Source organism: Phyllopteryx taeniolatus, chromosome 18, assembly GCF_024500385.1.
Source record: "Phyllopteryx taeniolatus isolate TA_2022b chromosome 18, UOR_Ptae_1.2, whole genome shotgun sequence".
Taxonomy (NCBI): Eukaryota; Metazoa; Chordata; class Actinopteri; order Syngnathiformes; family Syngnathidae; genus Phyllopteryx; species Phyllopteryx taeniolatus.
Genome location: NC_084519.1, coordinates 17,645,547 through 17,667,677, shown reverse-complemented (window position 1 = coordinate 17,667,677; position 22,131 = coordinate 17,645,547). Strand labels below are relative to the sequence as shown.

The following is a 22,131-nucleotide window of genomic DNA, read 5'->3' as shown; positions in this document are numbered from 1 at the left end:
AATAACATTTTGATGAAAGAAAATTCCAAATTGAGAAACGTAGATGTTTTTTAAAAAGTCTGTTAACGAGATGTTGTATGCTTGCTGGATTGTTGATCAAATATAGCATCTGTGTAGAAATTATTTTGTAATTCTTTAAAAAAAACAAACAAAAAAAAAATCAACAGTCAACAACTAAATTTCGTGCAAGGGGCCCCAAAAACGTTTTAATGTTAAAAACAATTTACACAAAAAAGGATGAAGAAGACCATTGACAAGAAATGATAGTCTTGTTTCCAATAAATAAAATAGCTTACAGCTGTTTCCGACTTCCTCCTCCTCGACTTCAGGGTTCACAGACAAGTTCACAAATGGCGTCCTTAATTTAGTCCATGTCGCCCTCTAGCGACAAGCTCGTGATAACGCTTCCTTCAATGGTGAAATGTATGTTTTAAAACTGTAAAGGGAACTCGGAGAGATGTTTCTAAAGACATTATACAGGCGTATCTCAATAAATTAGAATAGGTGAGAAACATTTTCTTCGTTCACCTCAGTGGTTATCGGGCGCAGTTGCGACGTGCAGTTAGTTAGCTAGCTATGCCTACACCCTGAAAATGTATCTTCCTGTCGGATCGTCCGCTGGCGTGGCCGCGTTAGAACGCCTCGTTGTCGGCAGTGAGTGCGTACACATTACAGATAGAAGGCGCTGTCACGGAATTTTTCTCCACCCCCCGACTTGACAGCTAGCATGTAAATAGGGGCTTCAGGCATGGCTACTTTAGAGCGCCTCGTTGTCGCGGTGTGAAAAAGGTGGGATATATTTCAGCCTGGAGCCTTTAAGCGGATATTTTCGCTCAAACATGTAGTTGTGTTTAGGAATAAGAAAAATACTATCTGAGGGATAGCATCCATTTTTCCTGTTCATCGTAGAGGAAAAAGGGCACAACAAAATCTAATGGCAAGTTGAAGACAGTAGTGAACGCTTCAAGCTTAGCCACCGTTGACAAACTTACAATTCTTTATCAGTGCAATAAAACAGTTTTAATTACACATTAAAATACAAAGCATTTTGGTGTCTCTCGTACAATCTTTCCACACACTTACAATGGAGCAGGGGGCCGTTCCACTTCGTCTGAGGTCGTACTTGCTTTTGGGTTTGTACGCTCTGGAGGGGCCGTGCGTGGCCCGCAAGCCACAGCTTGTCCACCCACGCTAAAGAATAGAAATCGCGTCCTTCGTGACGTTTGAGCTCAAACGGATCAGTCGCTTTTCTTGGGCAGGCGCGCCTTCCGCTTGAGCTGCAGCGTCTTCAGCTCGGCCATGGTGTAGAAGGTCCTGCACAGCCACACCACCTGCGCGCACACAAAGGACGGGCGGGCGTACAGTCAGCGCCCCCCGTTGAGCGCAGCCGACACGTTCCACACACGCTCGCGATAGGAGAAAATCGGCAATTGGAGAGAGACGATATCAAACTTATTAAAAAAGGACTTTTACCCCTCTCACATGCTTTAAATTGATACCGGCGACACACAGAGAGGCTGTGCACCCTGAAAGGTTCCGGACGGTGTTTAGCCGCTAGCTATCAGCTCGGAGCTGCTTAAATTAAAAAAAGTCAAGAAATCAATCAGTAAATAAATAAATCAACGGTGAAGCAGCTCTGTGACCAGAGGCGCTTGCGCCATTTTTTATACTGAGACAGATATGATGACATCAATAAGAGTTATCGCGATTAGTCGGTTAAGTCCAAATGTGTACCTTCGGCTACATGTACACCGCTGATACCGCGCACCCTCTGCATATATTCTTTATCCTCAGCGAAGAACGAATAATATCACTGGGTTTACTGAGGATCAGAGACCATCTCCGTATATTTGTTTGTCTGTATTACACTGTGAAACTAAACGGGAATTCAATATGATGTGATGATAAATCAGCACTCACCACAATGATGACAGCGTTGAAGAGCAACGGGATGGAGAAGACCAACGATATGAACATGCCCTTGGAGTCAAAGTACTGGAACTCGGAGAAAGACCTGCAATCAAGTGTTTGTCAAACAATGCACATCATCATAACATAATATAAGAATTAAAGATATTGTAAGCTTACCTCCAGTTCATTGCTGCCAGCTCGTTTAAATATTCAGCACTGTACACCAAGACAACTGTGGGAAACATGAACCGGGATAAAAGACAAAGTGAAAGATAAGCATTAATTTAGCTCATTAAATAGGTGAAATTACACATAAATTTTTTTGAAATTTTGTGAAAATTAAGTCTGACATATAGACCACAATTTCAGCAAAAACAAATACCGTTCTGTGCCATCAAACTTTTAAACGAGTCTCCTGCAAAACGACATGACGCTCTACTTCTCAGTGGCTCATATATTTTTATTTGTATATGAAAATTCACCGCCAAAATAATAAAAAAATGCAACAGTTTAATTTAAAAATATTTATCTTAAAAAAATTAATGAAATTAATTTAGACTCAAGCGTTGCTTCTCAAAGTGGTACGTGGGCTCCCTCTGGTGGTATGCAAAATAATCACTGCCCATAAAGTTCGGTTGTATCGAAATGCTAATTTATTGCACTAAGTTAATCTTGGTTTTTAAACTTTTACAATTTTATGTACAATACGTTTGAATCAAACCATTATTTTAGTAGTAGCAATACTTTTGTCCACTTACTTATGAGCAGGAAGTGGCAAATCTGCGCTCTGTAATACTTGCACGTCACCACAGTCAGGCAAAGACAGACTATGTGAAACACAACACCGGCAAGAAGCCACGGCTCCGACCACTTCACCTAAAAAAAATTAAATGAATAAAGTCTGCCAAAGAAGACCCTCACAAACAACACATGATTGTTTAGCAGCGACAATCCAACGACTGAGCTAAGCGTGATAGCATGTGAATAAAGTTGAACTTACAGACATGAGGAACGTCCAAATGGATGTAATTCGTAAATTGCTGAATGCATCTATGGGTACGGAGCTGACGTTCACGGGTTTTTGGGTCGCCATCCTCACAAAGAACACAGAAAAGATCGCTAAATATGTAGCCCGGCCGTTAGCATGTAAACAAAACAAGGCGACGACGATGACGTCATGTATCGACCCTTGCCGTCGCAGGGAAATGACGTTAGGACACGTACCATAACTACAAGTCAGGTGACCACAAAAAATAAATAAATAAATAAATAATGTTTTACATTGAATTATTTAATGAAAATGGAAATATTTGTCCGTGTATAGTGTAGTTTGATTTTAATTTATTTCACCATGTTTGATATTTGGTCATAACAAAATATAGTAATGCCAAAACGAAAAATTATGTAAATCCGCGCCTTACATAATTTACAAAAAATGACTCACTGTTGAAAGTGTATTAACTTTCTATTTTTGGGTCGTACCGGGAATCCTGATGTGGAAGTTTTCCAAGGGCTTCCTCACCTAAAGGTAGTTTTTTAGCAACTTGAAAATGTGTGCTCTTATGTAAATAAATGTATAATACCACAAGATTAAAGTCGTAAAATTACAATGAAATGTTGATTCCGCGGAAGAAAAAAAATATTGTTCATACAGAAACAAAAACAAAACAATAATACAGATGTATAAATCTAAAAAGAGTTTATTCTATGAAAATTACGTCAGCATAATAATAATAATTATAATGATAACAATAATAACAATAATAATCAGAATAATAAATGTACAATCCCAATTCCAATGAAGTTGGGACGTTGTGTTAAACAAATAAATCAGAATACAATGATTTGCAAATCATGTTCAACCTATATTTAATTGAATACACTACAAAGACAAGACAAGATATTTAATGTTCAAACTGATCAATTTTGTTTTTAGCAAATAATCATGAATTTATAATTTTATGGCTGCAACACGTTCCAAAAAAGCTGGGACAGGGTCATGTTTACCACTGTTACATCACCTTTTCTTTGAACAACATTCAATAAACGTTTGGGAACTGAGGACACTAATTGTTGAAGTTTTGTATGTGGAATTCTTTCACATTCTTGCTTGACGTACAGCTTCAGCTGTTCAACAGTCCGGAGTCTCCGTTGTCGTATTTTACGCTTCATAATGCGCTTGCACACATTTTCAACGGGAGACAGGTCTGGACTGCAGGGAGGGCAGTCCAGTACCCGCACTCTTTTACTACGAAGCCACTGTGTTGTAACACGTGCAGAATGTGGTTTGGCATTGTCTTGCTGAAATAAGCAGGGGCGTCCATGAAAAAGACGTTGCTTGGATGGCAGCATATGTTTCTCCAAAACCTGTGTGTACCTTTCAGCATGAATGGTGCCTTCACAGATGTGTAAGTTACCCATGCCATTGGCACTAACACAGCCCCATACCGTCACAGATGCTGGCTTTTGAACTTTCCGTCCATAACAGTCCGGATGGTTCTTTTCTTCTTTGGCCCGGAGGACACGACGTCCACAATTTTATTAGTGTTATTATTTATGTTTAACACAATGTCCCAACTTCATTGGAATCGGGATTGTATATGCAGGAAAGAATTCATTTTATAAAAAAGAAAATCATTACAATATGATATTAAAGTCATAATATTCCAATAATGTTGTAATTCTGTCAAGAAAAAGTCATCATTTGATGAAAATAAAGTCATAATATTACAAGGAAAATTTGCAGTTACAAGGCAGCGAAACAAACATGCTTCGACTATGGACAATGAATACGAGTCCTTGCAAACAACAATGAAGCCCCCGTTTATGGTGGGGGATACATTTCAGGCCCACCAGCGATAGGCCAAAAGGTGCGACTCGATTCAAAACATTTTCATCATAGTTTCACTTCATTTATTCTGGTTTGTTCAGGTTCTGTTCCATGCAGGGCTGAAGTCCGGCACAAAGGTGGCGACCACAGTGATGGGCGCGGAATAGCCCAGAGCGAAATGGTACAGGCCGAGCATCAGGCACGTCCACGTGGAGCGCAGCGCTTTGCCCACATTCTGCAAGACAAACGCATACACGTCGCATGATGGCTGCTGTTGGCGTTGGACGACAACGGCACAGCGAGGCTTATTTTACGGAGTTTCCTCTAAAAATGGAGAGACGTAAGCTCCATTGTGTCCTGACCTTCCGCAAACAGGAAATGGCTGACTGCGCTGAAGTGAGGGGAGGCAGTCACATGACTTGCAAAAATAACTCCAAACTTCCACAATCCGTGCAGCGCATGCTTGGAACTCTGTGTTTGAGCTGTACTGTGTGGTTTGTTACTTTATTCCTACAGTATAAGTAAGTACTTCTTCTTACAAAACACCTTCCACACTTTTTTGTTGCTGTTTTTTGGAGTGTCTGGAATTTCCGTTGATTTCTAATGGATCCCCAACGTGCCCAGATGTGCGATTAATTTATTATACGTTAGTGGGCCTACCTGATTTGTCATGGCTTGTCTGTGCTGTTTTGGGCTCTATTGACGTTAAAATGAAAATGATTGAATTTATTATGAAGTGGTGCCTTAAGATACGAATTTAATTTGTTCCGTGACCATGCTCGTAACTCAAAACACTCTAAAAAAAATCATCTTTCCCGATTAAAAAGAATGGAAATGCCATTCATCTGTGACTGAACCCCCTCCCCCACCCCCCCAAAAAATAAAATAAATAAAAAATGTTGTAACGTGTTTTATATCAAGGTAAATAGTATAATATTATACTTTATAAAGACACAGTGATAACATAGTTAAATTGAAAAAAAAAAAAAAAACAGTTTTTGCATCATGATTAAATCATTGCGGCTCTTCCTGGTTGCGTGACTTGGCCACTGGGTGGCAGTATAATACAGTCGTGGCGACAAATGAGGAAGAGTTTCACTAATACTGTAAACAACTCAATAAGCTGCTGTAATATTATTAGTTTTTCGCAGGGGATAAAGAATATGTGCCTGTGATTTTTTTTCATATTGTCTTTCTACGTGTTTATGCACTGTTTCTATTTAAATATCTGTTGCTCGACGTGTTATAACACCGCCACATAGATGCTATTCATTACCTCATCTATGACATTTCCCATTATGTGTTAGCATTAAGCTAGCAAATTACATAACTTAGTTATGTGGTTGTTTTAAATACTCAACGTGTAATTCTCTTGTTTTGTGTTTAATGGTACAGTAAACTTCTACTGGACAGCTTGAAATCACTTTTTTAAAGAGTTGCTCATTATCTGCCAATTTGCTGCTTGTGGTGAACTAAGTTGAGTTTGCTGCCACCATACAGCGCTCCCATACAACATTTTTACACATAAGTCAAAGCAAAAAAAAAAAAATCAACCAAACAAAGTCTCGTATCTTGTAAAACTCCTAAGTTGGGTCACTCGTATCGTAAATTTAAAACGTGGAATGAATGCACACCCACCTTCTGGACTTTTTTGTATTTCTCCTTCCCGGTCTTCTTCTCCTCCTTCACTTCCTGCTCATCGAGGGGCTGGTAGCGGTCGGCCCGAAAAGCCAAGCGGACCCCCTTGGGCTGTCGGTGCGGCCGCTGCTCGGCCTCCGCGCGCTCCACGTGTCGCCGGTACGGGGCGGCTCCCGCCTCAGCGTCCCGGTGGCGCGGCCTCCGTGGAGGAGCTCCTTTGGGCTTCATGGCGGTTATGAAGGAGGCAGTTGGAGGATGTAGAGTTGGCGCTGGCTGGCGCGAGGGGGGGGGATGAAAACAAGTTCCTAAGCAGCATGGGGCCGCCCCGCAGCCGTCATGCGCGTGAGTGCATTCCAGTGGACCGCTGTGTGCACAGGAGCTGAGCGAGTCCCCCTCCTCATACGGCCTTCCAATATTTGATACTGAATAGCGCGGACTGAAGATAATGAATGCATTCCTTACAGTTCTACTTTTTTTGCTGTCGTTATGAATTCTGCGTATGCAGAGTTGATGTTGGACATTTTATTTTCTCTGGCCTCTGGGGCAGTTATGATGGAGCCCCATAAATCGGCGTGACTACGATACAGTAGTCCTTCGTTTATCACCGGGGTCACGTTTTGCAAAACACCCCGCAATAGATGGAAATCTGTGAAGTAGCGACCATATATTTATTATTAAAAATATATATTTTATGCATAATATTCTGCATTAATATAAGAGTCTTATTTTCTCAAAAACAATCAAGCACATCGACACTCATTTATAAAAAATAAATGAGACAAGTTCAAAAGTTTCTTGTTGTAGGCTATTTTGGGCGGCATTATTTGTATTATTATTATTTAAATACTGTACAGCACAATGAAGCGGACATGCAGTGAGAACAAAATACACGACTCAGATGGAATGTTCTGAGTCTTTGTGGTTGATTGCAACGGACGCGCAAAATGAAACACAACCACGCTGGTGACAGTTCCATCCCGGGTTACATTTGCAGACCAGATTTCTCTCGGGGCGAATCTCTCAAGGCGAGAAACTTCTTCAGGTTGAAGTCAAAGTCGACGGGGCATTCGTCGGGGAGCTTGTATTCCGCTTGCATCGACGAGCTCAGGTAGGGGATGAGTGCGCAATCCTCCTCAAACGAGGCCAACTTATTTTTGTACATCTGGCGAATGTGTTCTGTGCTGTTATGGTTGAATGCTGTGCAGAGAGAGAGAGAGAGAGAGAGAAACAAAATAATTCAGTCTTAAAAACAACTACCTTGAGTTCCATCATTTGTTGTCATGAATTGTTGCAAATTTCCTCATTGTGAGACTAATAAAGGTTATCGTATAATCTTATTTTAGACAACATCACAATACTCACAGACAGATATTCTTTATCCCCTGCTATAAAAACGACAACTATTACTGCCACTTATTGAGTCACTGAGAGTAGTGGTGACTCTTCTTCATTGGTCTGTATGACTGTATTATACTGCCCCCCCCTGGTGGCCAAGAGAGGCATATACCAGGAGGAGCAGCACAATGAATTGAATTGACACATTAAAGCATGATGCAAAAACTGTTGAATTATTTACATTTAATTTAAGTATATTTTTACAATTTTTCTTTTTATAAAGTACAATATCATAGAGCACTATTCTACTTATGAGAAAATACCTTACAAACATGTTTCTTGTTTTTTTGGGGATGAATGGCATTTCCATTCATTTCAACGGGTTTGGAATGAATTCGACTTTATCGTATCTCGCGGCACCAGCGTACCGAAATTTTTTGTCATCGAAGGACTGTACGTGACTGAGTACCTTTCATGTAGAAGGCCACGTAGTGAAGAGCGGATCGTTCCATACTGAAGAAGGGAAACTTGGGTTTGAGGCACCCGACAGCCGTCATGGCCTTGATGACCGCCACCGCCGCCCCCTGCGGAGCAGACCGAACGGCTCACAAACACACTTCCCGCTCGGACCGCTTGACATTTCCGAGCGGTTCTGACCTGTTCCAGGTAGCCCAGCGTGGGGAGGGAGGTGAGCGGGTTCGGCTCACAAAGCGGCGGAACCTTACTGGGCAGCTTGAGGTCCCAGTAGCGTTGCGGAGCGCTTGAGAAACGATGTATCGCAGCCGCTCAACGCACTGATGCGAAGTGGCACAAAAGATTTTGTCTCACCTCAAAAACTTGTACTGCTTCTGCTTCGTCTCGCAGGTGTACAGCCGCTCTCGGTATTCCACTGCGTATTCCGCGCTGCCGCGGACGAGAGCTTCGTACCTGAGGTGGGGAAACCGTATAGAAGCATGACTAAGGTTGTCATTTATATTTAATACAGAGCATTGATTCAATCTTATTTATATAACAGTGCGTATAGTGCCGAGTAAACATGTCTCGTGAATGATTCTTTTTTTTGTGTGTGCTTGGGGCACAAATGATTGAATTCTGCCTAGCAACAAGTAGCTGACGTGACTGTCCTTTTTGTGAGTTTGAACGATGAAATAATTACGCCCTGTGAATTAGGCCTTAGCCAAGAGCCGCTGACATGAACAGGAAAATTCAAACAATCCTGACTTTAAGATTCTGCCGAGCAACGAGTGGCTGACATTAGCAGGAAATTCAAGCAGGTCATGATTTGATTTGCACAAAACATGAATTCAAGGAACTTGAATACTTTCACAATGTACTTGTAATTATTTGCAGCAAAACAATTTTGGAATAGTCATTCTTTCAGGCCACAAATATAGTGGTCCAGCCCACTGGAGATCCAATTGTAGTGAATGTGGCTGCGAACTCAAACGAGTGCGTACCTCAGTTTGCCATCCAGATAAGTGACAGGGCAGAAGCCTTTCATCTCAACCTGCTGCAGGGATGTGCTCTTCACGTCCGTCTCGGTCAACTTTTTGGGCAGCCGGTCCGCTTCGGGGAGAGGGCGCGGGCAGCCCGGGGTGACGAATTGATCCGGGTTGGCAAGGAAGCTCTAAAACATTATAACATAAAACGTTCTCTCTTTAGCCTTCCTTTTTGAATGCAAAACAAAAAGTAGTGTTCTTTTTGTTTTCAGGCTGACCTCCAAATGGTGCGTGCCACACATCTTGAAATATCGCCTGTTGTACTCTGCAGCGTACATCAGGGATGCGGTTTCTGAGCAGTCCACGAGGTGGTCCTGCAGAGCCAGGCACACAGGGCAGTAGTGGGCAAACTCTCCCAGCTGACGCTGAAACTCTTTGGGTGTGACGCATAGCCTGTTGATGCAGCCCGCTTGGCCTGCGTTATTAATAGGCACGGTCAAAACCCGTTAGCTCGTCCTGCTTTTGCTCTTTGAGAACTTACCGCTCCTGGTCCTCCTCAGGTAAGTGTGGATGTACCCCATGCTGACGCTGATCTCCTTGATCAGGCGTTCCCATATGTACCACTTGCTCTTGAGGCCTTCCATCTGGATCCAGTTGTCATACTGCTGCTGGAAGTGCCGTCGCATCAGCTGCGCTTCCTGCTTGTAACACGTGTCGCGGACGTGGAGGATCTCGGCGCTGTCGTGCATCGGGTGGGGCCTGCCGCGAAAAGCGTCGCACGTGTCAAAATTGTCCGTTTGTCGGCGGCGTCAATGATGTTTTCTGACTTGTTCTCCTCCATCTTGCTCGCGAGGCCTCGCTTGAGCACCTCCACCGTGTGCAGCTCCATCTCGACCACGATCATGGGGATGATGCTGTTGGACTGCATCAGCTCGGCTTGCTTCATGGTCACGGGAAAGCCATCCAACACGTACCTGGAATCACATAATACGCTGATTTCCAAAAAGTCACATTAGTGTGCCATGAGAGATCATCAGACGTGCCGCGGCTAATTATCCAATTGCATTTAGGCCTGGTACACGCATAAGGATTTTTCAGATCTTAAATGGCGATGTCCTCAAACCAAAAAAAAAAAAAACAACAACTTGCTTTTGAAAATACTTCTCGCCATCTGGGGAAGCCACTTTTATACAACAAACGACATCGGGTAAGAGTTTGTTTTCATTTACGGCCGCTTCGTTGTTCCTGAGCGAGGCGCTTCTTTGATTGGCTACATTCCGTCCCACGGCACAATTCACGGTGTCACGACTTTCCCCATACACATAAAGAGCGTTCATTATTTAAGCTTCGGACTCTAAAATCGGAAGGAATCCACTCTTGCCACAGCTCAGAGCTAAAGACCATCGTGGTGTGCGTTGTGGTGTGAAGTGTTCTCGTAACACACCCTTGTGTGCTGCAGACCAAGCTCATGAGCACCTTCTCCAGGCACTGGATGGCCAGTTCATCCGGCACCACGAGGCCCTGGTGGAGATGCTGCTTCATCTGCGCCGACAGGTCGCTGTGCTCCTGCTCGTCAAGAATGCGCCGCATGACGCCGCCGATGGACAACAGGTCCAAACCGTACCTCTGCGCGAACATCGTGGCCACTGCGGGGACGGCGGGCAATGTCAAAACACTGACCGTGCAAACGTCGAACAAGGAACAAACGGGATAGGGAGGGACTCACCGCTCGTTTTCCCCGATTTGGGTGGTCCGACGACGGCCATTTTAACAGGAAGCATCGGGGAGGGCTTTGACTGCCTGAGGTACTTCAAGGGGTTGAGCATGAATGTTTGCTGGTTCTTCTTGGAGCCAAAAAAGTAAATATACTGGTTGAAGAGCACTGGGCATGTGGTATCAAGAGGCCACAGCACAGGTTGGATGAGGTCTCCTTCATTGTAGCGCTGTGTGGATTGGCAGACAAGGAAAGAACTTTTCCAACTTCATGGAATACACCCCTCAAATGGCTGCTTCAAAACAAAATGGCTGACTTCCTGTTCAATTTGGGACATGGGCCTCCTTGAGCCTTTTTGTGCGTCCTGTTATGATGGACACGTCTACCCAATTTCCGTGTCACTTGGTGAAACCGGTGTCGGGGTCTACAATTTCCAAACTTTTAAGGGGGTGCTCCTCTAAGAGTGTTCAAGGCTTGGCTTCAGGACCACTAACGTGACATTTTCAGCAGGATACACAGGTTGGGGGGAAAAAAAGGGGCTTGACTTTCTGGGCATGTTTAGGCCGCCACAAATGCGGGTGACATGGCGGAACAATCGTAATAATAATAATGATCCCAGCAATTGCAAGCTTACCTTGACCGGGTCCAAGCAGCCAAAGGCGCTGTGGAACTTGTATGAGTAGAGCAGGAGCAGCTGTGCCAGGTTGAACGAGATGGGCTGGCATTTTTGGAAGAGCGACTCGCGGTTGGCCTGCAGCGGCTCCACTTTCAGGAGGAGCTGACGGCGAACGACGCCCGTCTTGCGCGAGGCGTTGATAGAGATCCGGGGAATTTTGAGTTCGCTCAGAACCTCCTGAGTGTGGGACAAAAAAAAACAAACAACAACAAACAACAAACACCATATTTGAACAGTCACGCAAGTATACAGGTAAGCTAGCTACTGTACAAGGTGGGCCAAAAGTAGGTCAAATAATGGCCAAATATGGCGGAGTGTGTAATGGTGTTGCGTGTCTCTTTTACCAGCACGGTAGAAATGTTGTTGGAGTCGGCAACGTAACGTTCTTCGATCTCCGTGTTCAGCCTCTCGGCAGTTGCCTCCTCCAGATCGTCGTCTTCTTTGAACTCGTCGTACCTTTCCACGGGGAACTCCTCCTCCAATATGGCCTCTATCTCTTCCTCTATGTTTGTCGCGTCTTCGTCGTCCTCATCATCCTCCCGGCAACTAAACTGGTTCGTTCACGGCTTAGAATAAATACAAAACAATAGTCGAACAGTGACAGCGGTTGACGAGGTGGCTTACTTTTGCGGCTGTTGAAGAGGCTTCTTTTTCTTCCATGAGTTCTGCCCTCCTCTTCACAATATTCTCGTCCTGTATCGACGACAAATTGTCAGGATTGCGATACAGGTCGTCGTTATAGCTCAACATGAGCAAGCGACAATTTCGTTGTACGATATCCCAATACGTGCCTGGATGGCCACTTTGACATTTGGCTTCTAAACGACAAACAATAAACATTTTTCATTTTTCTCTACGATATGTTTGACCCTATTTGGAACACAAGTTGACCGGCATTACTTTGTTTTTATTCATAGTAAAATATATATTCAATCATTTATCACTTCATCTATGTATGTATGTATATAATATAGAAAACACAACAACAGCACCATCTGGTGGATCCGGTGGCGCACTGCCCCTTCTGCCACTTGAATCGCTTGCTCTCTCGCTCTCTCTCTTTCTCTCTCTCTCTCTATGTGTATATATATATATATATATATATGTATATATATATATATATATATATATATATATAGTGAGGGGCACTGCCCCTTCTGTCTCTGATACCCGCTCCTAACAAAGAGTCACTACAGGGTGAGATTGTGCCCAAGGCTCGTGCCATTTACAATCGTTCTTTGTGATAGTAAAGTATTACGCTTCCGTGTTTTGGCTGCCTTACCCGCGCCTTGCGGTGTATTTCGCGGAGGACATCGAGCAAAGCTTCGCGCCGGTCGCAGTGCTCTCGCCACCTCTGCCAGAATTTGGGCAACAGGCGCGCCTGAACGTCCTCCACCCCCGCCATCAAGGTGACCACGGCGTCGGGATAAAGCTGATGCTGCATCATGTGCTGCACTTCCTCGGTGTTGTGAGGGAAACCCTCCAGGATGAAACCCGTAGACCTGAAACAAAACACCCAGCATTGAAATCAACTGCAAGGATGTACAGTGGTACCTCAAAGTTGAACACCCTAAAAGGTTAGCAAATTGGAGTTCAACCTCAAAGAAAAATTGTCTGAACGTCATCAGCGCACTTATCGAGAGTTCTGTTGGATTATTTCATTCGCTTTTTTTCCCTGAAATTGGGTAATAAAAATGTAATTATCCATCCATCCATTTTTTTTTTTTGTACCGCGTCTCATCATTATTTCTCATCATTAAACAAGCCCACATTAGCCACGGCTGCTACTATACATGGGAAGCATGACTTATTTGTAATAGAGTGTTACTATAACACTAAATGTTATCAGTTTGAAGTTTTATTTTTTTGGAATGTGCAAAAAATTTTAAATAAAAAAACAGTGCATGTAAACGTATGTGTCGAACCAATATGTAGGTAATTCTGTGTGGCTTCTAAATACTTTCAGCGGCCCTATTTTTGTTACCAAAATAGTTCCAGCTAAGCTCCTGAAGCCCAAGCTAAAAGGTCAGCGCAAGGCTGCGGCGGGGGTATGCCGGTGTGCTCACGAGTTAATGGCAAATGATTGACACCTCATCGGTCACCTTGAATTATTATATTATATTATTTAGTTAACTAAACAATTTTATACATTTTCTCTTTATTTTATTTTTTAACTCATCTACAAATGACTTGGCCCATTTGTCCGTTGTTAAAATCAAATGTGGGCCTTGAGCACAAGACTACCGCTCTAAATTGTCCACCGCTGTGAATGCGATTGTGAATAATTGTTTGTCTATATGCGCCCTGTGATTGGCTGAAAATGGATGATTGGACCAGCATCACGGCACGGATTGTGCCCGACCTTCGGAGGAACCACTGTTGCAGAATGTTGCGTATGGTTGCGTGTGTGTTTGCTGTGTTACATGTAAGGCTCCGTTTTCCAGTATGGATTGATGACCTGATCCAGGACATGTGAACTCAGTGGAAGGTCATCAGTCAAGTAGGCTATCATACCAATTTCCTCATCAGTCAGTCCCGCATCCTCCTTTTGGACCAAAAAAAAAAAAAAAAAAGATCCACCGTAAAGCTAAAACGAAGACACAATTAGTGTAATTAGCCGGTAAGCTAACCTCGGTCGGCTCCGCAGCTTCGTCCCCTCGGGCGTCCTCGATGGTGGACTTCAGGGCCTTCAGATGCTCCTCTGTCGACTCGTCGGCGGGGATAACTCGCTGCTTTATCTTCGGCGTGAGGAGCATTTGAAGTTGCTCCTTGAACTGAATGTGGAAGAGGCCGAGTTGCTTGGCGAGCCACTCGCCTTGAGTGGTCTTGCCGGAGCCGCGGCATCCCAGCAGAAATATCCGCAGGGCAGGAGGCTGAACCACACGTGTAAGATTACAAAACAGTCATGTTTTTAAAAATGTTTTTTTTTTTCCCCTTGTCATCATCCAGTTTGTACCTTTAGAAGCTCGTTTTGTCCAACAAACTGCTCCGGAGTGAGCAGGAAGGCTTCCCTGGCATCTACGTTGGAGAAATAGTAGACCTTCTCTCGATACTTGGCTGATATCTCATCTGTGCAGGGCACCAGCGCATTCTGCTTCTTGAGCACCACCGGGCAGAAATTAAAGGTATCGCCAAAAGACTTCTTGGCAGTTGCGTCCCCTGGGGATTCCGACTTTTAAATGGAGAAAAGGACAACAAAACATTTGAAAACTTGTGTATGCTGGCACAATATTTATATACAAAATATAATAATGGAAAAAAAACAAAAAACAGAGCAAGTGGGCGCTAAAGCAACTGGAGGTTGCCATCCTCCATTGTTAACTTTGAATGTGTGAAAGCCGGCCTGTTGAGTGACGTGTGAGTCAGCAAATGAGAGTGTAAGGTTGGCTCAGGATAGCGGCTAGCTGTTGAGTGGCTAACGGTTAGCCCGTCTATGTGTGGGTTCTTTGGTGTGGCCGTGCGGCTAGCGTAGGAATATGCTTGTTTATTTTGTTACCGTTTGTTCAAGAAAGCGATTAAAAATGCACCGCGGTTGTGTTTATCCTTGACCACCTATGAAGGGACTACAATTTGTTCTAGCCTATATTACATTATCTAACGATGTTTAATTGACTGATTTGGGGAGGTGTCGCAAACCGACTGTTGGTCATCTCGGGCGTACGAGCCAATAAAGCAGCAATAAGCGCAAACGTCGGTGCGCAATGGCCTGTTTACTGACATCTTCACCCTCCTCGTCCTGCTCCTCCTCTTCCCCCTCCTCGTCTTCTGTGTTCTTGTCAGAGTCGTTTTCGTCATCGGCATTTTCCAGATTTGCGATGGCTTCTATATCTTCCGCTTCCTCGTCCAAGTCAACGGCGGAGAACTCTCTGGGCAAATACTTGAAGGGCTCTGCAGAACAATTAAAAACAGACATCGTTGTCTTCCATCTCTTTCCGCCCAAAGTCGGCTGGGCTAGGCGCTTTTCCCGAGAAAACGGGACGCAAATGGAAAGGGTTTGCACTCACTCTCCATGAGCTGGACAATCTCGTCGAGAAGTTCCTTGGGGCTCCTGTCGGCGGTCTGCAGCACTGAGTGGCTTAAGCTGAGAGAGAGCTGCAGGCCTTCCCATTCTCTCTTGAACTGCTCCTTCTCCGCTTTGTGCCGGGGCTCATCTGAAGAGTTGCCGCGGTGGGAGAACGGGTCAAGCTCAGCCCACATTTTACAGCTCAGGATTCAGGAAGCAAACAATGTGTTACCTTCAGCTTTTTCTGACTGTGGCGCACCAGACGGATCTGCAGTGGGAATGGGACAATGTGAATAAAAACCTTCCTGCCTTATTGGCAACGAGGGATGAGCAATAGCTGAGAGGGGACGCTACTTACTCTGACTGACCTCCGTGTGCATGAGACAGAAGAGGAAATCCGGAAGGATCCCGGCTCGTTGTAGCGCCTCCAACTGGGAGGCGTTCCTGGGAAAGTTGTCGAGCACCCAGCCGTTGCCCACATCGGAACCCACGTCGGTCGATTCATTCTGTGGCAAAACGAGAGAAAGCGTTGTCGAGCTAAAGATGCCTTGGTATAGACGAGTTTAAATCCTTCCGCGACCACGCTCGTAACTCAAAAGCAGTGAGAAAATAGCACTTGATATGTAGCTTGATAAAAACGTATAGCAATAACATCATTGGATAGACTTGAAGGAATGAAACAGTTTGTGCATCATAACTATTTCATTGCAAACTCCTTCTGACGTGCACCACTTGGCCACCGGGGAGCAGTATAACACAGTCATACAGACAAACCAACAAGAGTTTCTCGACTCCTGCAGGTGACTCTGTAAACTGCAGTGATACGAGTATCAGTCATTGTTTCAAAGGATAAAGAACATGTACTTGTGAGTATTGTTTACGTGTTTTGGTGCCCCGTTTGTCTTCTAATTTCCGTTGCTTAAAGGGTTATAACTCTGCGACTACCGATGCTATTCTTTAGCCTGTCTATGGCGTTTCCCATTATGTGTTCGCATTAAGCTAGCAAGATTTGCTCGCTATCTGCCAAACTGCTGCTTGCTGTGAACTGAGTTGCGTTCACCGCCCACATGCAGCGCAAATGTCCAAGTTTCGCTCTCAAGTCAAAGCAAAAAATATTGTCCCAACGACATATCTGAGTATCTGAAGCTCGCTCGTAAGTCAAATTTAGGCTCGCGCCACAAAGCAAAAGATCAACCAAGCGATGGCTCGTAAGACGAAACGTGTAAGGATGTTTGCATTCACACACGTACGTAGATATATCACAAACATACTTCTCTCACGACCTTCGTCAGAGCCTGAGCATAGACTTCCTTGGCTGCATCGTGTTTTTTGGCCTCTTCCAGAGCGGTTTGCACCAGGGCCACCACTTCGGGATGATCCTCTGTCACTGAGGACGGCGTTCCGACATCGCGTTCAGCACATTGACACTTCAACACTGCGAGCGATTTTTCAAAAATGCGTGCTTGCCTTCCACAGCGGGGGTTCCATCTGAGTAGGAAAAATATCAAAAGGAATTCAAATCATGTGGCCTGCAATTGTTGCCTTGTTGTTAGAGAAAAAGGTATGAAGTAAACTATGAGACTTGCAACTTGCCAGAACTCGGTTGGCCGGTCTGCTGCTTGGTCCTGATTTTCTCCATGGCGGCCTGCGTGCAGTCCTCCTTGACTTTGCCCAGCCACTCCTTCTCCAGCTCCGCCACCAGAGGCTCCGCCAGTTTCTCCAGCTCCAGCACGGACACGCCGTGCCGCGCGCCCATCAGTCGCGCCAGCTCGCTCCTCCCCGAAGCCATCGTTCCGACGATGCAAACCCGGCAAGGGGGGCTGGGCATCGGGGGGAGGAGGTAGCGTCTGGGGTTGGTCACAAACTTATCGTAGGCTTCTTGGGATGAAAGGATGTACATTTTGTCCCGGAAGCTGCAGAAGGGTTTCAGAGGCGAGATTTGCCAGATTTAAAGGGGCCGCACGATAAATAATGAATCGTCTTTCGAGACGAGCGCCGTAAGTCGCTTATATCTGTCATACAGCGCAAAACTTTGTGTTGTTTGTTGGCAGGCCGGTTTCCATTCATTTCAATGGGGAAAGATGATTTGAGAGACGAGAGATTGGAGTTCCGAGCGTGAGCGCTTTGTGATGTAGAATTTGAACGAGAGCCTAAAAAGAAGCCTCACCCTACAGAGAATTCCGGTTTTCCGGGGACGAAGCATCCTTCTTTCAAGGCGACCGGACAACTTCGACCCCAGCGGCTCCTCCGCCACCGGAAGCCTGGCACTAGTATCCTGGAGGAGGACATAAACCTCAGCAGGTCCTCCTACAACCACAAGGGAGGCTGCATTGGGTTCGGGCTTTTATGCATTCCTATTTTCATTTTTATACAATCCTGATGTCTTGGGACCACTGTATTGGTTGATAACTGAAAAACGCTGACCGTTTCGATGTCTTCGGGCAACTCTTCGTTCTGATGGAGGACCACTGGAACCGACACGCGCTGTATGGCCATCGATCCCAGGCGGGACAAGACAAACTGCGGAGAAACAGCCACAAGCGTCAGTAACACCTTCCGACGCGCCGTTTGTATGAAGCGACTTACTAAGAGCAACTCATCCGGCGTGTTGGTTCCGTCCACCTCGAAAAGGTAGATCGGGTTGTGGTCCATCATGTAATCCTGAACGACAATATGTGGGCGTCACAATACAACGGAAGTCCTCGTCTGAAGAGGAAGAATTTGTACCTCCAGCGGTCTGAGGATGTTATCCTTGTACGCGTTGATTCTCAGAGAAGTATTTCTGGACTGACGCTCAGGGATCCACACCAGCTGGTCAATCGTGCACCTTGGGGTAATTTGTTCCTCTTCCTCTTCGTCATCATCCTGCAAGCGAGACGAGTCCTCCTTTTGACTTTTTCATACAATGGTGGTTTTAGGAATAGCTACGTTGCCTGCATACTACACAAACATGTGGAGCAGTATAAGGGGACCTCACAATAAACACTTGACATTGAAGGCCTTTCACGCTGCACTCGCTCGACGACGACGGCGGCGGCAGCGGGGGGGGGGTGCGGCCATCCCGTATTTGCAAGCGGTGACGCAACAACCGAGAAGGAAGTCGGGAGGCTTTCTGAGCTGAGTGGACCGCAACTGGGCAAATGTGTATTTGTAATTTTTGGAAAAAAAAACTCGAACTCTCCTTATTTTAAGTAGGAGGTGGTGACGCAGCAGCAAAAAAAAAAAAAAAAAAAAACGTCCCCACTCCCAAATAGAACATTTTTCACAAAATGAATGAGAAAGTCGAGGCTTTGCCAAGTGCAGTGTGAAAAGGCCTGAACATTATGCGCAGTTTGAACATTTAATTCAGGCCTTCGTAAACCGTAGAGGGAGCCAGCGTACCACTGTTGGTAGCCTACTCTACCAAGCTTCGAGAATCTCTGCCTTATATTTTCACTTGGTGGAGAGTAGACTTCCATCAAGGCAATCCTTCGCCCATCTGATTTGTTTAAATTATGCCGCGTGCCCGTACTGTTCCACCGCTCCTGGCCTGTTGGTGGCGATAATGTGCACTGCAAAGTGGATGCCAACTGGCAAACGAGGCGAGCTTATTTGTAAAGTTGAACAGATACCTGCGATTCTTCCTTATCCTCCTCCTCCACTATTTCATCATCTATAAATCCCGTTACGTGGAAGTCATTGTCCCACTTCCATTGATCTTGATTGTACAGAAGACCTGTCATCGGGTGCTGCTTCTGACTCGACAGCCTCTGGACCAGGTCCTTGTCGGCACACTGACAAGTGGGCACACGAGGGCCTATTTATTGTTTTTGTTTTCAGTAAATTACTCACGAAAACCCGAAGGGAGGCTCAGTGACGCGACGCAACCTTGACGTTGATGAGGAAGTCCGGCTTCAGCTTGAGCTTCCTGATCAGCTCCATTTGCTCATCGACGCCAACGCCCTCTTCCGACATGAACGGCAGGCAGCTCAGCACGTAGCCTGCGACATGCGCCATTCAAACATCGCGGTGGTCTGATGACGCGCTGCGATTCCAAGCTAACAGATCCCTACCGTAGTGCTCAACTTTGGACGAGTTCAGCATGTCGAATATGAGCCGGAGGACCATGTCTTCGGGCACACTTTCGCCCGCGTTTAAGATCTCCAGGAGCTGTAAAATGATCAGCTTTAGTACAGATGTGGGGAAACCTATAACGCACGGCCTGCCATGCACTTTGAGAAACAAAAAAAAACCGGAGAGGAACTGTTAGTAGGAGTAGTGTTACCTTGATGCCATCCTCTGTTGTACTTCTGATGTGGTGGTCCAGCACCTCCGTGTCTGCAATTGGGAAGCAGATGAATGAATAAAAAGATGACATTTGGGAAAGGCAGGGTGAGAGAAATGATGCTTACCATCGATTAAAACACACCCCCAGGTCTCTGCTATATTTTTGGCCAGGGTGGATTTGCCAACACCCTGCAACAACGGACGTCACAAATCTTTTGTTGCTGTGACGTTTTATGGGCAATAAATGAAGCGTTGTAGTTCAACATGCCAGCTTTCTGATTACTTCTGGACTGAAATGCAGGAAATTGTCTTTACCACAATCGCAACCCTCAGTTTTGCACTTTTGTAGCGCTTGCATAGGAACCCGTGTTTTTTGTTTACTAAAACATACTGAGATTTAAAAAAAAAAAAAAAAAAAGACTCTTAACTCAGACTGTCGAATGTTTGATCATTATTACCCCAAAACTGGACAACTTGCACTTCGGAAATTAGAGTGGCTACCTCTGTAAATCTCGATATAAGATTGAATTGTACACTGTCTCATTTGGTTAAACCGCACGCAAATATGCTCTTGCTCTGCCTTTACACCCGTATGTCCAGATTTCGGCCTCTTTTACTGCCGCCTCCCCTCTCTCCTCGCCCACCTGCTATGATCGAAGTGAGGCTTTTGCTGTAAGGGTTCTGCATCGACCGACCAGGACCGGAGTTGAGGAGAACCACTTGGGGCCGCACGGTGGACTAGTGGTTAGCACGTCTGCCTCACAGTGCTGATGTTCGGGGTTATGTAGACCGTTTCCTTATAATGCTATACTCGTCGATCGTGCGTCATCAAAGCTAAATGTGCGTTTACAATGTATGGTTTTATTGCACTGCGATTAACTTGTATGACACTTTAAGTCGTCTCGCCTTCAGATGACAACTTCCATATGGGCCGTTCATTTATTGTTCACTTTTATGGCAGTCAAAAACGTTACCTAAAGCATTGTCTTGTTTTGTGTCATGACGGCAACAGTTTGACGCTGGAACTGATTCTGTTTGGTTTCCATTATTTCCCGAAGGGGAACAAAAATGCTGCCCGGCCTTGAATTAAACCGTGCAGGTGTACCTAATGAAGTGTCTGCTGTGTGCGTGTGTGCGTGTGTGTGTGTGTGTGTGTGTCGTGTCTGTCTCTCTCTCTCTCTCTCTCTCTCTCTCTCACACACACACACAAACACACACACACAGCAAACATTCTTTACCGGCCTTCCAACCACGAGGAAGCAGGTCGGTTTGGAAAGTAGACGCTGTCTCTCAGCGTCATCTTCGATGAGGTTGTCCACTAGATCCATATGCCCGGTTTATTGCCTGTAATAGGTTCAATTTGGGGCAAATAGAGCAATTTAAGGCGTGCCGTGCTCTCCGTCAAACGTCATCTACAGTAGAACATTTGTGCACATTCATGACGTAAGTGTGTGGGCTCTCGCCCGGTTTGATGCTGCAAAGCGTCAACGCCACGGTACTTATATCGGACACGTTACATTACACGTTTTAGAACTACATTAATATGAAAAAGATAACGCAGCTTCCTTACGAATATTACACACTATAAACTCAGCGTATTTCCATAAAATAATATGGAAAATCAGTGCGGTTGTCACTTTTCAATAAAAGGTAGTTTGGGGGAAATTCACGGACAATTATTTTTAAAACAAATTTGGCCAAAGGTCGGCTTACCTTTACTTGAGAATTATGAGAGAAAAAACCTGTTCCAGCTGTTTAAATCATTGAAACTTGTACTGTTGCTTGTTTGTGGCAGAACCTTGTAACTTTAGCACTAACCTAACCTGACAGTGGCGTTTGTTCCCATAGCAACTATCAACACGCCTATCAGGTGACTTTTATCATTCTTTATTTCGGCGAGCCATCATATAGATATGTGTGTGTGGGTGTGTATTAAGGAATTTGAACGTATAATTTATGTCAATTCCCCTACAATTCGTATTACGAACGTTTATTTGACCGAAAATGATATCGTTGTGTTTGGGCTTCGCCGCGCGCCGTAGTGACGTCTTCCGCGTTCATGTGAGTCACCTGACTTAAACAAATTCACGTGACGGCGTGCTCCCATTTGCTAGCCAAGCACGCCGACGTGTTAGAATGACTTCATAAAGCGTTTTATTGGCGCAGTTGAAGCAATTATATCGAATAGCCCACCTGAGGGGGGAAATGTCAATTGGCGCCGTTTGTTAAAGATAAGCGGCTGTCGCCTGACTAATTTGACGGTGAGTCAGTTTTGCAGCACAAAGTCATTCAAATTGCGAGCTCCAGCACAGGAAGTCA

The 22,131-nt window shown here is 44.9% G+C and overlaps 4 protein-coding genes across 10 annotated transcripts in view; 1 reads left to right on the top strand and 3 right to left on the bottom strand.

The window, feature by feature from the left end:
• Nucleotides 1–1,005: 1,005 nt before the first annotated feature.
• On the bottom strand, nucleotides 1,006–3,114 carry tmem18 (transmembrane protein 18). Its single transcript, XM_061754019.1, has 5 exons — nucleotides 2,912–3,114; nucleotides 2,670–2,787; nucleotides 2,089–2,143; nucleotides 1,921–2,014; nucleotides 1,006–1,331 (listed from the first exon to the last, which is right to left on the bottom strand). Exons 1-5 carry the CDS (start codon nucleotides 3,002–3,004, stop codon nucleotides 1,239–1,241), a joined length of 453 nt encoding a protein of 150 aa, XP_061610003.1. The 5' UTR covers nucleotides 3,005–3,114; the 3' UTR covers nucleotides 1,006–1,238.
• A 481-nt stretch (nucleotides 3,115–3,595) lies between these two features.
• LOC133468292 (required for drug-induced death protein 1-like) lies at nucleotides 3,596–6,769 on the bottom strand. Its single transcript, XM_061754020.1, has 2 exons — nucleotides 6,380–6,769; nucleotides 3,596–4,976 (listed from the first exon to the last, which is right to left on the bottom strand). Exons 1-2 carry the CDS (start codon nucleotides 6,605–6,607, stop codon nucleotides 4,839–4,841), a joined length of 366 nt encoding a protein of 121 aa, XP_061610004.1. The 5' UTR covers nucleotides 6,608–6,769; the 3' UTR covers nucleotides 3,596–4,838.
• A 259-nt stretch (nucleotides 6,770–7,028) lies between these two features.
• On the bottom strand, nucleotides 7,029–21,647 carry ak9 (adenylate kinase 9). 2 transcript variants are annotated; one of them, XM_061754010.1, is made up of 35 exons: nucleotides 21,526–21,647; nucleotides 21,051–21,156; nucleotides 19,938–20,001; nucleotides 19,811–19,863; nucleotides 19,599–19,695; nucleotides 19,414–19,526; nucleotides 19,158–19,319; nucleotides 18,274–18,411; nucleotides 18,133–18,207; nucleotides 17,971–18,066; nucleotides 17,714–17,853; nucleotides 17,140–17,459; nucleotides 17,014–17,034; nucleotides 16,818–16,933; nucleotides 15,905–16,052; nucleotides 15,779–15,814; nucleotides 15,548–15,694; nucleotides 15,262–15,431; nucleotides 14,500–14,715; nucleotides 14,174–14,416; nucleotides 13,967–14,088; nucleotides 12,826–13,045; nucleotides 12,168–12,236; nucleotides 11,888–12,094; nucleotides 11,502–11,720; nucleotides 10,880–11,096; nucleotides 10,598–10,799; nucleotides 9,981–10,127; nucleotides 9,695–9,912; nucleotides 9,432–9,628; nucleotides 9,172–9,341; nucleotides 8,543–8,641; nucleotides 8,372–8,474; nucleotides 8,184–8,298; nucleotides 7,029–7,576 (listed from the first exon to the last, which is right to left on the bottom strand). In XM_061754010.1, the coding sequence occupies exons 2-35, from the start codon at nucleotides 21,138–21,140 to the stop codon at nucleotides 7,362–7,364; spliced, it is 4,965 nt and encodes a 1,654-aa protein (XP_061609994.1). In that variant the 5' UTR covers nucleotides 21,141–21,156; nucleotides 21,526–21,647; the 3' UTR covers nucleotides 7,029–7,361. The 2 variants fall into 2 exon arrangements, 1 of the variants encoding a protein (XP_061609994.1); XR_009785444.1 differs by lacking the exons at nucleotides 7,029–7,576; nucleotides 8,184–8,298; nucleotides 8,372–8,474; nucleotides 8,543–8,641 and having other exon boundaries at nucleotides 9,203–9,341; nucleotides 9,432–9,606.
• A 251-nt stretch (nucleotides 21,648–21,898) lies between these two features.
• The window catches only part of fig4a (FIG4 phosphoinositide 5-phosphatase a), a 29,711-nt gene continuing 29,478 nt past the window's right edge, over nucleotides 21,899–22,131 (top strand). For all 6 annotated transcript variants that reach the window (XM_061754013.1, XM_061754015.1, XM_061754012.1 and 3 more), the window contains exon 1: nucleotides 21,899–22,073. The gene's annotated coding sequence lies outside the window, so the exon portion shown is untranslated. The remainder of the gene's footprint in view (nucleotides 22,074–22,131) is intronic.